General features: G+C 38.2%; 1 protein-coding gene across 5 annotated transcripts in view; it reads right to left on the bottom strand.

Annotated features, from left to right (window-relative positions):
• vps13a (vacuolar protein sorting 13 homolog A) overlaps positions 1 to 14463 on the bottom strand; it is a 43353-nt gene that overhangs the window by 24985 nt on the left and 3905 nt on the right. For 3 of the 5 annotated variants that reach the window (XM_085425654.1, XM_085425657.1, XM_085425658.1), the window contains exons 10-40: positions 14180 to 14225; positions 13655 to 13782; positions 13360 to 13466; positions 13029 to 13200; positions 12302 to 12364; positions 10037 to 10169; positions 9825 to 9919; positions 9533 to 9675; positions 9145 to 9346; positions 8938 to 9052; positions 8435 to 8571; positions 8207 to 8339; positions 7705 to 7822; positions 7218 to 7362; positions 6767 to 6875; positions 6492 to 6667; positions 6088 to 6244; positions 5872 to 5951; positions 5707 to 5766; positions 5296 to 5494; positions 4978 to 5094; positions 4702 to 4805; positions 4342 to 4509; positions 3818 to 4125; positions 3556 to 3703; positions 3253 to 3424; positions 2838 to 2965; positions 2480 to 2706; positions 2098 to 2354; positions 480 to 664; positions 181 to 324 (exon numbers count right to left, since the gene is read on the bottom strand). In XM_085425654.1, the coding sequence (XP_085281780.1) occupies positions 181 to 324; positions 480 to 664; positions 2098 to 2354; positions 2480 to 2706; positions 2838 to 2965; positions 3253 to 3424; positions 3556 to 3703; positions 3818 to 4125; positions 4342 to 4509; positions 4702 to 4805; positions 4978 to 5094; positions 5296 to 5494; positions 5707 to 5766; positions 5872 to 5951; positions 6088 to 6244; positions 6492 to 6667; positions 6767 to 6875; positions 7218 to 7362; positions 7705 to 7822; positions 8207 to 8339; positions 8435 to 8571; positions 8938 to 9052; positions 9145 to 9346; positions 9533 to 9675; positions 9825 to 9919; positions 10037 to 10169; positions 12302 to 12364; positions 13029 to 13200; positions 13360 to 13466; positions 13655 to 13782; positions 14180 to 14225 (4476 nt within the window). The remainder of the gene's footprint in view (positions 1 to 180; positions 325 to 479; positions 665 to 2097; positions 2355 to 2479; positions 2707 to 2837; positions 2966 to 3252; positions 3425 to 3555; positions 3704 to 3817; positions 4126 to 4341; positions 4510 to 4701; positions 4806 to 4977; positions 5095 to 5295; positions 5495 to 5706; positions 5767 to 5871; positions 5952 to 6087; positions 6245 to 6491; positions 6668 to 6766; positions 6876 to 7217; positions 7363 to 7704; positions 7823 to 8206; positions 8340 to 8434; positions 8572 to 8937; positions 9053 to 9144; positions 9347 to 9532; positions 9676 to 9824; positions 9920 to 10036; positions 10170 to 12301; positions 12365 to 13028; positions 13201 to 13359; positions 13467 to 13654; positions 13783 to 14179; positions 14226 to 14463) is intronic. The other 2 variants (XM_085425656.1, XM_085425655.1) reach the window with 2 other exon arrangements.

Here is a 14463-nt window from a genome sequence, read left to right as displayed (position 1 = left end):
TCTGTCTCATTTAATTAAGCATGCATACAAGGCAGTGGTTTAACCCCAAAAAGTTCAAATTTAAAAAAAAAAGGCTTTCATTTGCTAACAACAAAGAAGCTGGAACTGCAACAAAAACACAATCATTTCAATTTGAAGAACAAAATATGCAGCCACATGTAATATTAACAAAACAAATACCTTAAGTGAGAGAGCGTTGATGGTGACCTCCATAGCCTGAGGGGAGGTTGGAGACTGAGTACTTTCGAAGTACACCTGACATGGCTGAAGCACTGTAGTCACATTGTTTCTCCTCTTTTGTCTTAAGAATGGACAGGCAACAACCTACAACAAAAGTGATCAGTTTAAAAAAAAACCCAACCTAATCATATTTAATTTTAAATATGTGTTAAGGAATATTAACATTTTCCTCTGGATACATAATTTTGAATTCTTTGAACATGCAATTCTGACTACCACAATACATTCCAAATATAAACCTTGAGGTCCTTGATAACAGCAGTCGTCCGTGATCCTTCACCACCATTTTTCATTACTAGTTCACAATATGTGGTCATCACCAGAGCTGGGGCGTCATCACGAGTCAGGTCAGCTACAAATACAATCTCTGGGTTTCGCACCACAACATTCATTTCAGTCTTTGTTACCGTGGCTGTAGCTGTAGCTGGGAGGCACAGAGAGCATTAGAGTAAAACTTCACGTTAAATAATTAGAATACGCCAGTTTAACTTGATAATAGGGCTGCTCGATTATGGCAAAAATGATAATCACGATTATTTTCACTGAAATTGAGATCACGGTTATTTGACGATATTTATTTAACCCTTTAAGACCTACTATAGAACCAAGTCCACCAGAGCTTATATTATTTTTTTACATGCTGTAGTGCCATTTGTGGGAGCATTTCAAGTTGCTATACATCAATACAACTGTTATAGCCCATATTTTAATAATATGTATGCATTAAGTCCATAGTAATTACATAAATTGCAAAAAAGTGCAATAAACTACAAAAAAAATTGAAAATCGCTTTTGTTTTGTTTACATATATTTCTACTTGGAGAAATTTAAGAGGTTTATCCCTCAAAACTTTAAATACAATAAAGTTGCAAAAAATAGTTTCCCACCACAGGAAATTTATTTTGAGTGTCTTCATAGTTTTATTTTGGAGATACAGCAATTTTTATATACTGCAGGAAAAACAAAAAACAATCCTATGATGCAAATTTGCAAAGAAAACAGCATGTGCATCATTTCACTGTGGGAAGTGTTATGAACAGCTGATAGGAACGGCAAAGCGTGTTTCTGGAATATTATGTTTTTGTTCCTGCAAGCGCTTTTTATGCAATTTTTGCAAAGCTATATGTGGAACGAAACCGTGACCGAGGACAAGCTGATGGCATAAGATGTAAGTACAACTCCTCCGGTTTCATATGCAAAACAAATTATTGCGCTAGCTTACACGGTTCAGGTTCTACAGGGATTTAAAAATAGTTACGCAAAACGGAGCATGCAGCTCTGACCGGCTTTAAAGGGTTAACAATGACTTTAAAAAAATAATATAAAATAGTGTGCAACACCACTGAAGTTTTTTTTTTTAAACTCTCTTTTCAACCAACGGCAGTCACTCTCCAAATAACTTCTGCTTAGCTTTCCGAGCTTCCCTCGGGTCCTCTTAATCAGCGGTCTCCAACCTTTTTTGCGCCACGGACCGGTTTATGGCCGACAATATTTTCACGGACCGGCCTTTAAGGTGTCGCGGATAAATGAGGGGCTAATAATCGGCTCAGTCATTTTTAATGATCGTTGAAAGCCCAGATCGTAATCGTGATTAAAATTCGATTAATTGAGCAGCCCTACTTGATAATCACAAAACTCATAATCTAGACTCACTATATAAATGTATATAACATCTATATTATCTTAAAGCATCTATAAAATGTTGTATTGTAATGAAATAGTCAAAAATGAAAGTTTTATAAACATAAGGCAAAACAAAGATGGGAATAATTTGGCAGTTTAAGCTTGTCGATTAAGAGAACTGACATGATTTCGGTTAACTAGATTAAAACATTAAAACTGATAAAGTCAACTCACCAGACTCTTTAGATGTGACCGATGAGTTAATGTTCTTCTTATCGCCAGCACCAGTACTGTTCTTGGGTTGTGGCACTTGGGCAAAACCCTGCTGGGTGGCCTTAAGGAAGATATCGGCCACCGTGAGCAGAAATTCCATGCTGGCACATAGATACACATCCTGCACCACTGTATCTAAAGTGGTGCCTTCACGGGTTTGACGATAGCTCACTTCCACCATGTTGTTCTGTTCTGCACCAGGACACATTGCCATCATCCTAGAGAAAAACAAAATAGGACTATGAGAAAAAAAAGAGTGAACACAAAATAATTTACTTTACACTGATCCGTCAAGACATGGCTTTTTTGTGTGTGTCACTAGCTTTATAAGTGGTAGCCGTACCTTGGGGTGATACTTTTGGCTTTTGGCCTCTTGTCGTCTAGAAGGCATTCAGCAAGTTGTACTGAGGCCTTCATGGAGCTGTCGGAGTACATGTGGACAGAGGTGGAGATGGTGCCCAGAGTAAATTCTGCTAGCTTCAGCTGCTCATCATGTGGGTCTGACGGCTCATGTTGTGGGTGTGACTGGTCATGATGTGGGCCTGACAGCTCACGTTGTGGTTCTAACTGCTATTAAAAACAGAAATTACACAGACTTTCTTTACTAAACGTGCCTCACAAAATACAGACTGACAAGTCTAATTCTATGATGTAGTTATGACTTGTGTATGTTTGTACATATGTAACAGACTTGGCATTACCTTATCCTCATTGGAGCTGTACAGAACCACAGTCAGCGAGTCAAACTTGAAGTTTAGTTTCAGTGTGTTCTTTCTCAGCTTGCTGTTTTTCTGTGTCTCTACAACAGCAGCTGTCACCACTGTGTTACCTATTAACAGCATAATCAGAGCGCAGAGTTCGGATTAAAAGACAAGCTACTGGATTTTAGTCAGAATTGTGCACTAATTAAGGAGAACATGTTTCAGATTTCATTAGCTACATAGTTTTGTGTAAGTATGCCCTGTCAAACAACAACTCATCTGTTTTTTGTTTTCTGTTGTTTTTTTTGGTAAAAAGTTATCTGACCAGGCTGTTAAATCATATGTCTATATTTAAAGCTCTACCAAACACACATAACCATATCAAACATAACCATATACAACAACAACAACTTACTGCTGGGTGGTCCAGTGGTGCCAGACTCCTGGGAGTCTTTGTTGGATACAGAGTCAGAGGACGGGTCAGTGGCAGGCAGAGCAGCTGGAGGTGGACCAGCATCAGACTTCTCTGACAGGTTCTCATTCAGAGTCCTCAGGACAATGATCATGTCATTCTGGCATAGGAGCAGCTGTTGGGAACATAGAGAGATGATTTTGATAAAACTATTTTTAATTCTCAATATAAGCCTCTACACAATCGTGGGATTAAAAATCAAAAAACAAACAAACAGGTAAGATATATGAATATATATATACTTACACTCATGGGCTTTAGATGGACCCCAATATCTATGTCAGGTATTTCGTGGTACCAGCTGGAAGATAGATTTCTACGGATTTCCAAGTCTAGGCTCACTGGCTTCAGCAGTTGGATCTCTTCTTCAAAACGTTCATTTTTAAATTTGGCTCTGAAAGGAACAAAAACATAGATTTACAAAGGTCTGTCGGAATACTGCAAATTCTAATCAATCACAAACACAAGCATGCATATTTTTTAAATAATACCTCCCACAGAAACTGACCTGAACATCTTAAGGTCAGTCAGTCTCACAGTCATTATATCCACAACAGGTGGGATGCTGGCATCTGATTTACAGGGTTGCTTGGCAAAACGATTTTTGATAGAAAGCAGACCAAGGTCAGCTACAATGCCATTTGATGAAGAGGAGGACTGGGGGAGGAAGATGATGGGTGCATTGAAGTGGACATCAAGATCGATCCGAGTGGTCCGTTCAGCCAGTTCTTTCACGCCTGATGCTGCTTTTTCTGCAGCCTGAACTGTTACCTCAGTTAGTGCCTCTTTAGCCTCCTGGAAGTTATTGACAAACTCCTGTAAGGAGATGGGGTGGGGAAAAATATTTTTGGAGAAAAATTAATAAGATCAAGTTGGAATGCAGAAATATACAGAGGTAACGTAAATAATTATATTTATAATTATAATTTTATTATTACCTTATCTAATAAATTAAAACACCACTTCAGTTTTACATGTGATAAAAATTGATAAGAGCAACAGATTAATTCTGCCCAGAAACGTGATTCTTACCAGTATAGATGAGAGAAACTTGTTGAGGAAGATGACCTGAATGCAGCCCACACTTAGTGTAACAGTAGTGTCAACGTTAGACATGTCCAGATAGGCATCTCCTTCAGTCGCATCTGTATAGTTTACCATGTGGAAGTGAAACACTTCCTTATCTGCTATGGACACAGCCTAGAAAAAACAGAGTGGCACAGAAAAAGTTGTTATTCAGATTTGCCTGTGCCACATGATCAGCAAGTGACACAAAACAAAAACATAACAAATGAAGACCAGAAACATCAATGCGGGAAACAATGACCATTTCTTTTGTGTGTTTTTTTTTAAGTACAATGGTAAACATTCATAAGCACTAGCAGTCGGTACCTTTTTGTAAAAAGCTTCTTTGTTACAGTCCAGAATCACAATGTTCTTCAATTTGGCCGAAACCTCCATCCCCTTCTTCCTCATCAGGACCTCGGAAACCAGACCTAGACAATTACGAAAGCCCCAAGTTGTACAATGAATTGAAGATTTGACTAGAAAAAGTTCATTAGAAAACTCTATATACAGCAGAGTATAGCAGAAATAATAAACAATTAATAAATCCTATTGAAAGCACTGCCAGAGTACCTAGTACACAGAAAACTCTTTCTTTCATACCTTCAATACTGATCTCTGAGATCCTGGCCTTCTGTCCTCGAATGAAAACTTTAAGGCAGCGGAGATCAGTTTTGATATGCAGATTAACCACATCTGCAAATTTTGACCTTTTTGAAGCTGGGGGAAAAAGGTGAAGGACAAGAAATAAAGACATTACCTGTGAACAGCTGCAAAAAAAGGAAATGTATTTCCAGTGTAACATTTAACCTTTGATACTGCTCTGAAAATCTGTTTCATTAACTGTGAAATATCTGCTCTAGTAGTACAATGTTCTCATAAATGGTGAGACAATAACAGCGTGCAGATAATATCAGTTACGTTTTTTCTTGGTTACAGCAGTTTCCTCCTTTTTCTCTTCCTCCTTCTCTGCTTCAGCATCGTCTTCCTCAGGGATAGTGGGAAGCTCCTCCTGCTGTCCTTCCTTCTTATTAGATTCAGGAAGGAGCTTACTGAGGAAGTTCATGGTATTGAGGAGAGCCTCCGTATGGAGGTGAACATCCAGTGATGAAAAGGTCACCTGATGAAGAAAATTAACCTTTTTGTCTGAAATGATATTTTGATTCTTCTACCCATTATTAATAATTACTGTAGAAGAAACACTGCTGTTAACTGTGGCCTATTTCATCATCTCTCAGCATGCCCTAAATAACATCATGCTATAAATAACAAAATGGGAACATTAAGTAAATAAAATAAATATTATTGCTAGGTTATTAACATTTCCCTCACCTTGATGAGCTGCTCAGTGTTATTATATTGAGACTTGAAGTCGGGACCATTCTTGTCAGCCTAGAAAAATTCATCTAATCTTTAAAATTAAGGTGATTTTCCACAGTTTTAAAATATTTATAGAAAATATTCTGAAATGTTTTCACGTAACGTATCCCATATTACTTTGATATACTCCAGAGTGAGCAGGTCGACTTCTTTGTTGTCCAGTGTAGTGATCAGCTGTACTTGCTTGTCTTCAGAATCTGTGCAAGGAAAAAACAAAACATGCCTAATAAAAAATTAAGCAAAGACTGCCCTGATGATTTGCACATTTTTATTAGGATAACTGTAATCATCAAATGTTTAACAAAAATTAAGGCGTTGCTGGTATCTACTGACCCATGTATTCAGGACACTTGAGGCAGATCTCTCGCAAGTAGGTATTAGACGTCATGTCAAAGGTGCGCAGCTTCAGCTCAGTGCCCAGACCCTCTATATCTAAGTGGAGCACCGTAACCTCCATACTTCCAGACAAACGACAGAGCTGAACAGAAAACTGGACAAAGAAGACAGAGAGACGATGGAAAAATGGGAAAGATGATGATAAAGGTGGTCACAAAAATAAAAGGAGGTGGAGAAATTTAACTGAGGAATGCTAAAGAGAAAAGGCAGAGTTTGAATTTTCTTTTTATCTCACACAGAAATAACTAAAATGACTGATAACAAGGTTAAATAAAAATAATTCTTACAGAATTTAATAACTATGTTTAATTGTGCAGAAAGGGAAAAAAATATTTTTGTACCTCACTGATCTCAAATGTCATAAAGAAGTCAGTCATGTTCTTTTGTGCGTCTTCCTTGATGAGACTTTTTCTTTTGCTTGCATCGACATAGCGCAGCGGCATGGGATTGTCTGGAAAAAATGGTTTCTCCCCGATGGGAGAGCTGGGCGCATCATAGAACAGATCCTCCTCTGACCCTGGGATATAATTAAAAAATAAACACAATCTGTGGTAGGAATACACACAGGATTTTTAAAGATATTTAGCAGTAGGACCAAAACAAAACTGTGTCTTACCTAATGAGGTGATGCTGATGGTCTCACATGACTCAAAAATGAGAGAAGAGCGTTGATCAAAGTTCAGAGGTTTTCTGGGAGTGAGATGAGGGGTGAAAGACTGCCTAGGCTAAAAAAAAAAAAAAGAAAATAAATAAAAACAGTTGTATTAACAGTGTTAGTAATAAAATCTATCTTTACTTTTACTAGTCCGGCAATTCCACCTCAATATTCAACTATTTGTATATTCATTCAATGCAAAACCCTCAAGCCTTCAAATTTGAGATGTTTTTCTTTTGTTTGCTTGTTTTGCTTTTTTTTTTTTTTTTTTTTAATTGGGGAAAAAATGAACCATCTCAGCTGAGGCTTCCTTCTCATTCATAGCAGCGATCATCATAATTCAGTTCACCCAACTGTTGCCAAATTTTAGTGAAATCCAGAGAGGACCATCTCCATAACCCTCTGATCTTACCTTTGGAGTTGATGATGGAGCATTGCCACGTGTAGCAGGTTTGCTTTCAGGCAGCGGGATACTGTCCACCAGCTCCAGAACACTTCGAAGTTTTACATCAGAAATACGAAGAGACAACAGAGGAAGCTCTCCAGACATCTTATATCTATAAAACACATACACAAAGATGCAAACAAAACTTACAACCTGAAACTTAAGCTTACGTAATACTCTTAGCTCTGGTCCTTACAAGATAAATATTTTAAGTTGTGTATCTGAACCCGCACTATATTTATGAATATTTACTAGTGTTAGAATCCGTCTTCAATACTGCACTTTTTTTTCCTGTCTTTTCTCTTTTCTTTTTTTTACAGTGAAACTTTTCAGGGGGGAGGGGGGGAAAGAAAAGTATTAATTTCTCCAAAGAAAAGGGTTAAGAGTAAGTTCAGATTTTCGTACAAAGATTTCATTTAACCATCAGTTGACTGTCAACCAGAAACATACTTACTTTGGCATGCGGGAGTCTTTGTTGATCATTGCCCTGCTAAAAACCACCTTTAGATCCACTGGCTCTAGGATGTGGAGGGGTGACTGTTTCTGTTTGCGGGCCTTTTTCCAGTTACCATCTATCACATAAAGATAAAGTTTTATTATTATTTATTTTTACTGAGTCCAAACAGAGGCAGAGTAAAAACAAGAAATATGTCTGTTGGATCAATGTGTAAGTTTAGCAATATCCCTTCCAGGACACAATACCTGAAATCAATGGAATATTTTTTTGCTAAGACATAGTAAAGCCATTAGAGCTACAAGTGCCAATCACTTTCATAAAGACATTTCCTCAATGCTGTCTGTATGACTTTTTTTGCTGTGTAAAACCTATCAATACAAACAAAGCCTAAGCTTAGTGATTTTTAAACAGTAGTTAGAATAAAAACAACACCTCATCAATCAACATTATGTGTATCAGTCAAAAATGTGTTACAACTGTGTTGTGTATGTGTGTGTACCTGGTTTGCTATAAAGAAACTGTAGGCTTTCAAGTTGTACATCAAAGCTATCGTAAGCTCTGGACATGATGTCCTCAATGTTGCTGGAACTCACACACAGCTGAGGTAGATGTTTCCTGCTTTGACTGGACATCTGTAAAACCACAGAAACATGAAGGCATATATTGGTAAGTTACCTTGGATTTCCAGCCTGCTGTCAATCTTTATTCACATTTGACACTTCCCCACCTTGAAATGACCAAGATCCAACAGCAAGATGTTCTGAGTGCCATTGTAAAAACCGGTCTGTGGAATGATCACGTAGGAGGCCATCAAGTTCACCTTCAGGTCGAGAACCTTCTGTGTTTCAATCACATACAGTAAACCTGAAATATAAAATGTTAATAGGTTATCAATAGTAGTTTTGTCTCCAAAGGTGGGTGAATCTTATTGTTGTGGGATTCATAAAATTAACTAAATGTGTGGTTTTGTTTAATGAACCCTGAGATTCTATTAATTTAAGTAATGTTTAAATGGCAAATTCACCTAAAAGTTCTAATAAGGAGAAAACTTCAATAATGAAAAAAAAAAACCTTGAAAAATCTTCCAAAGCCCTCAGGAAACAATCACTTTCAAGAACATAAACAGGAAGACTAAACAAGGAATGTAAACATTCGCCCATCAAAGACGTCCTTAGAGATCCTAGAAGATTAATCATGATAGCAGATATCTGCAGTTTATCTTAAACTCACCAGTGGCTGTGCGGTCTCTAAACTGCTCCAGTTTCATCAGGGTTGCATTCGTGAGCTCATCCAGCTGCATGTCATCAGGAGGCCTGAAGAACGCTGATATGCTGTTCACAGTTATCTACACAGACACACAGAGTCAAATATGTATATATGTACTGCTTTTGAGGGTTTTTATTTTTGCTGCTCATTCACACTCAGTGAACCACTCACAGCATCATAGATGATTTCCAAGGGTTGTGATTCTACGTGAAGCCGCTGGTTAGCGCTCTCGTCCAGGGGGTTGGTCTCAAACAGGATACAAAGCAGTGGGGTCCCTGCTCCTATGGCTGCCTTCCTTGATGAAAGGAGAATTGGTGGAGGTTGCTTATTGGTGAGGCCAGTGACCTCAAACAAAGTAAGCTTGGCTGTGATTCTGGGAAGAAAAGAAAAAAAACAAAACAAACAACACACACACACACACACACACACACACACACACACACACACACACACACACACACACACACACACACAAGCTAGTGTTATCAAGTATCTACCCTTGTGGAGAAAAAAGACCAGCTACAAAGTTGTTATTTTGTTTTAGAAGGCTGGAACAAACTTGATGGCTTGTGCTCCAGGTCTCTGTGTGAGTGTGGAGTACAGCTCTCCCACAGTCAGCCTGATGATCTCGTTTTTGTCCTTGTCATCATTAATTGACACGGACAGTTTCTCCATGTGGAAGTTGACCTTCATGTTCTCAAACTTAAAGATATGACACAAAGAGTATAAAGATAAAGTAACAGAATACTTGTTTTTTTTTACAATTGTAATATTTGCTTCTGTGCGACAGATAACCAAGTGGAAGTGTATTATTAGTAATTGAGGGGGTGTCGTGGGGGAAAGTGACTCACATCCTTTGGCAGGTTGGGATTAGCAGCAGTCTCGCTGTATCCAATGGCAGTGTAGAGTTTGGCTTTCTCAGCAGGGGTTAACAGCTCATCAAACCCTGACACAGAGATGGTAAGAAGAATAAATGGAATGGACATAGGAGGAGTAAAAAAGCTAATATTACAGGCTGTTACTACAAAGACATTCCACATGTACATGTCTATCTGTAACCTACCTCCAGTCTTAACTTCTTTTCTTTCTGTATCAGGCTGTGCCCCCCAGTTCCACATCCAGCTGATCCAACCCTGAGACTCTTCTTCCTCCATCTTCATCCCAGGACGGTAAATACGCAGGCCTGCTTTACTTGCCTAAAGAAGGAGACGAAACAAAATGTCAAATGCTTCCCCCTTTTCACTTTTCTGAGGAAAGATGGCAAGGAAAAAAACCTGACCAGCCCACAAATGATCTGTTAGCATCATTTATCCCTCAGATGGAGGCCCAACCCATTTTCTAAAAAAGATTATTAAGGTAGTCGGTCCTGACATTTTAACTATTTTTAATAGTAGTCTCAGTTCTGGAGTAGTACCAACTGGATACAAGCACGCTGTAGTGCAGCCAATAAACCGAACCTTGATTCTTCTGTTCTTGCTAATTTTAGACCTGTTTCCAAGCTTACGTTTCTGTCAAAAATTCTAGAAAGGATTGTATTTGAGCAGCTCCAAACCTTTCTAAATAGTCATAATATTTTTGAGAAGTTCCAGTCAGGCTTCAAAACCCACCACAGCACAGAAACCGCCCTCCTAAAAATACTTAATGATATTTTATTAATCACTGACTCAGGAGACCCAGCTGTGCTCCTGCTCTTAGACTTAACTGCAGCCTTTGATACTGTTGACCACAGCATTCTGATCTCCCGTTTGGAGCAATGTGGTATCAAAGGTATCCCCTTGGAATGGTTTAGGTCGTACCTCTCCGAGAGGACTTTTTCCGTGAGCCTTGATGATTTTATTTCTTCCCCAGCTCCTTTTACTTGTGGTGTCCCGCAGGGTTCCGTATTAGGCCCAATTCTTTTTTCAATCTATATTTTGCCCCTAGGCCTGATCTTTAGGAAGCATAACATCTGCTTTCACTCTTATGCCGACGACACCCAGATTAATCTTCGGTTTAATAGAAACACCTCCACGCCCATGGAATCGCTAGTCAAATGTCTTGACGAAATTAAAACCTGAATGGCCTCAAATTTTCTTACCTTCAATGAGGATAAAACTGAGGTAATTATTTTTGGACCAAGCTGTAATTTCAATGCGCCAGATTTGGACTTATGTAACCTAACATGTGCTGTTAAAACGCATGTAAAAAACCTGGGGGTTTTCTTGGATAACAAACTTACATTTGAGAAACAAATTAATTCAGTTGTCCAGCGGTCCTTTTTTAAATTAAGGCTCCTATCCAAAGTGAGATCTTTTTTATCTTTTAAAAACTTGGAACGAGCAATTCATGCGTTTGTTTTATCTCAACTGGATTACTGCAATTCACTATATGTGGGTGTCAGTCAGTCCAGCTTGGCTCAGCTCCAACTTGTACAGAATGCTGCAACTCGCCTTTTGACTCGTGTGAAGAAACACCAACATATTACTCCGGTGCTTGCTTCCCTTCATTGGCTTCCAGTGCGTTTTAGAATTAAATTCAAAATCTTACTTTTGACTTATAAAGTGCTAAATGGCCAGGCACCGGACTATTTGTCTGACCTTTTGCAACTTTATACGCCCTCTAGAGCCCTTCGATCAAGTGATCATCTACTCCTTACCTTACATAAGTCTAGGATGGTTCAGAGGAGATCGGGCATTTGCGGTTGTGGCACCAAAAATGTGGAATGATCTACCTCTCCACATTAGAAAGGCCCCAACTGTTACTCTTTTTAAATCGCATCTTAAAACACATTTTTTTACTCTGGCTTTCGAAACTGTATGAGAGTTGCCAATTCTTTTATCCTAATTTTCTTTTAATTTTCTTACCTGTTGTTGTTGTTAATGTCATTGTTTAATTGTTATTTTGTACAGCACTTTGATCAACTCCCTGTTGTTATTAAATGTGCTTTATAAATAAATAAATGAAATGAAATATAAGAGAAATTGTGCAGAATATGTAAATTTACAGTTAACGGCACAGTGCTGCACCTTCTGGAACCATGGCAGCCTAATCCTCAACCCCCTACATTCCTTTGCTTACTGTATAATTATCGATTATGTGCCTAATTTGGCCTTTTGGCTTGCTGGAACAAACATACGCCAGCACCAAGTTGCTGAGAGGCACTGTACTGTGCATAGTTCCAATGAATCTCAAATTGTTGTCCTTTTTTATGGATTTGTGCAACAACTTGAGATCACAAGACAAAGCGCAAAATGTGATCCAGCCATTACAGTTTGATCAATTCATAAATCAGACACAAGGTGTCTAAGCTTATTGAAGTTCTCTCAGTTATGTGATACAAAAAGCTTACCTCCACTTCAGCCTGCTGTCTGGCCAAAGTGATGTTAAAAACATCCAAAGTCTTCTCGGGCTTCTAAGAATAAACACAAAAGAAATCGATTAGAGCTTTCACTAGATTCTATAATTACTACAGTTCTATTTTTGGGGAAATATGATACTAATAAAAATAGAGAAGAACTTGAGAACACATTTAATTTCAGATGTTAAATTCAATTATTTTCAAGTCTATCTCAAAAACTCAGCATCAAGCTCTATTGCACTTCAATCAGTCCCTGTAGGCTTGAATACTAGATATCTTTGTGAGCAATTATGGCTAGAAATATGACAGACATCACTTTAGAAAGCTACTGAGAAGTAATACTATTGTAATCAATTACTTCCATATTATATTAGCTTTACTTTTGACATAGGCCTTCAATTATGATCACTACAGTCAAGTAAAGCAACTTTCGCAAGCATTTGTCTTATAACAGTGACAACAGGTATGAAATGTATATTAAAACAGAATTACTGGTAATATTAGTATATCAAATTAAACTCAAAACTTTCACCTGTCTAAACTGTTTATATGCAGCAGGGAAATATAAAAAATTATAATAATTATAATAATTCAAATGTTTTAGTCTTAAGACAATAATGTGAAAACATAGACTAGAAAGGCAAACAGTCCCATAGTCTCTCTGTTTATTTCCTTTTTCCCTTTTCCCTCTCCCCTGTTCAGTTTAGTTCCACCCCACCTCTAAGTCTTTGAGAACCTCATCGCTGGGTTTCTTGCTGGTGATCTTTGTCTTGTAGAGCTCTCTGTAGCTTTTTACCATCTGCCGGTGTCGGCGAATGTGTTGCCATGACCACATGTGGAGACCTGGCTTCACATCTATCTCCAAGACGCCTGTGATCACATACTTCCACCTGGAAATCAGGGAATCAATGTAACAATTTGTAATACTAAGTGGACCGAATGTAATGTGGTAAATGACATGTACATATGGGATCCAGTTTTTGAAAAAAGATTACAGAAACACAGGACAGAGGAAATGATGTGATAAATATGTGACAGTGTCTTCTGACCATGTTTTGGCGTTCTTGTGAACATGGACCTCGGGTCTGTACTTCCTGTATGGCAGATTACGTGACATCATATCCACTGAGCACAGCAGCTCCAAGATGCTAATGTACTGGAATAACAGGAAGTCAGCAATTACATCATCACAAAGTACTCTAGTGCAGTTATTATCTGACATTGTTTATGTAGTTTATCCTTAACAACCCTCTTTAGCTCTCTCTTTCTTATAATATTCTATTTTAATGAAACTTTAACACATACAAGTTTAAACATCTCTATCACACACACACACACACACACCTGGGCTTTGTTGAGTTCAATTGCCACCTCTCTGAGATTGACCATCAGGTCCACTTTAGGGGAGGAGAAATCCACATCTGACCTGGGATTCATCCGCAGTTTTGCATCAGCTGAAATGGGGCGAAAAACTGTGGAACAGCAAAAGGAATTAAGATGATTTAAGAATTGCAAATGTGAGCATTAAGATGGATTCACTACCTTTTGTGCTGCACATTGCAAATTTGCATCTATCTATAAAGAACTTAAAAAACTTTACCAATGTTGTCAGTTCAAAAATATGTAAGCTGTTGCCTTAAAGTGAAACTGAAAACAAAATCTGTTGAGATGTGCTGAAAATCTGGTCTCGTGACTCAGTGGTGGTGAATCAAACTCTGTGAATCACCCGGGGGGGGGGGGGGGGGGGTTGGTGCTGCAGTGGCATTGCATATCATCACAAATCATTTCTTCATCACTTTCTGTCTGCAAAATTTTTCATAGACGTTATGTAATGTGCTTTGAACTTAGTTCCACAAGAATGACACTCACTGAAGTCGTGAGAGGAGTGGACGTCCATGCTGCTCTGGAGATGTTGCTGTAAGAACGCAGAGGAAGTGAAGATTTATTTACATACTGTTTTTTTGCTTTGCTAATTTCTTGGCCTCCTAACATATTTGATTTCTTTTTTGTTTTGATTTAACTATAATGTATGGAAGAAACCCACTACTATATCATGTGTATGACATAGTGCTAAATGAAACACCTTTACATAACTCCTGTGTAACCGAAGATCTGTGCCCTGTGTGATCACAACATAACACTAGCATTGTGTC

The sequence above is a fragment of the Rhamphochromis longiceps genome, linkage group LG12 (assembly GCF_057381845.1).
Source record: "Rhamphochromis longiceps isolate RC_006_pf linkage group LG12, R_longiceps_female_GT1.1, whole genome shotgun sequence".
NCBI lineage: Eukaryota > Metazoa > Chordata > Actinopteri > Cichliformes > Cichlidae > Rhamphochromis > Rhamphochromis longiceps.
The sequence above is the reverse complement of the archived record's forward strand: the minus strand, read 5'-3'. Positions and strand labels throughout refer to the sequence as shown.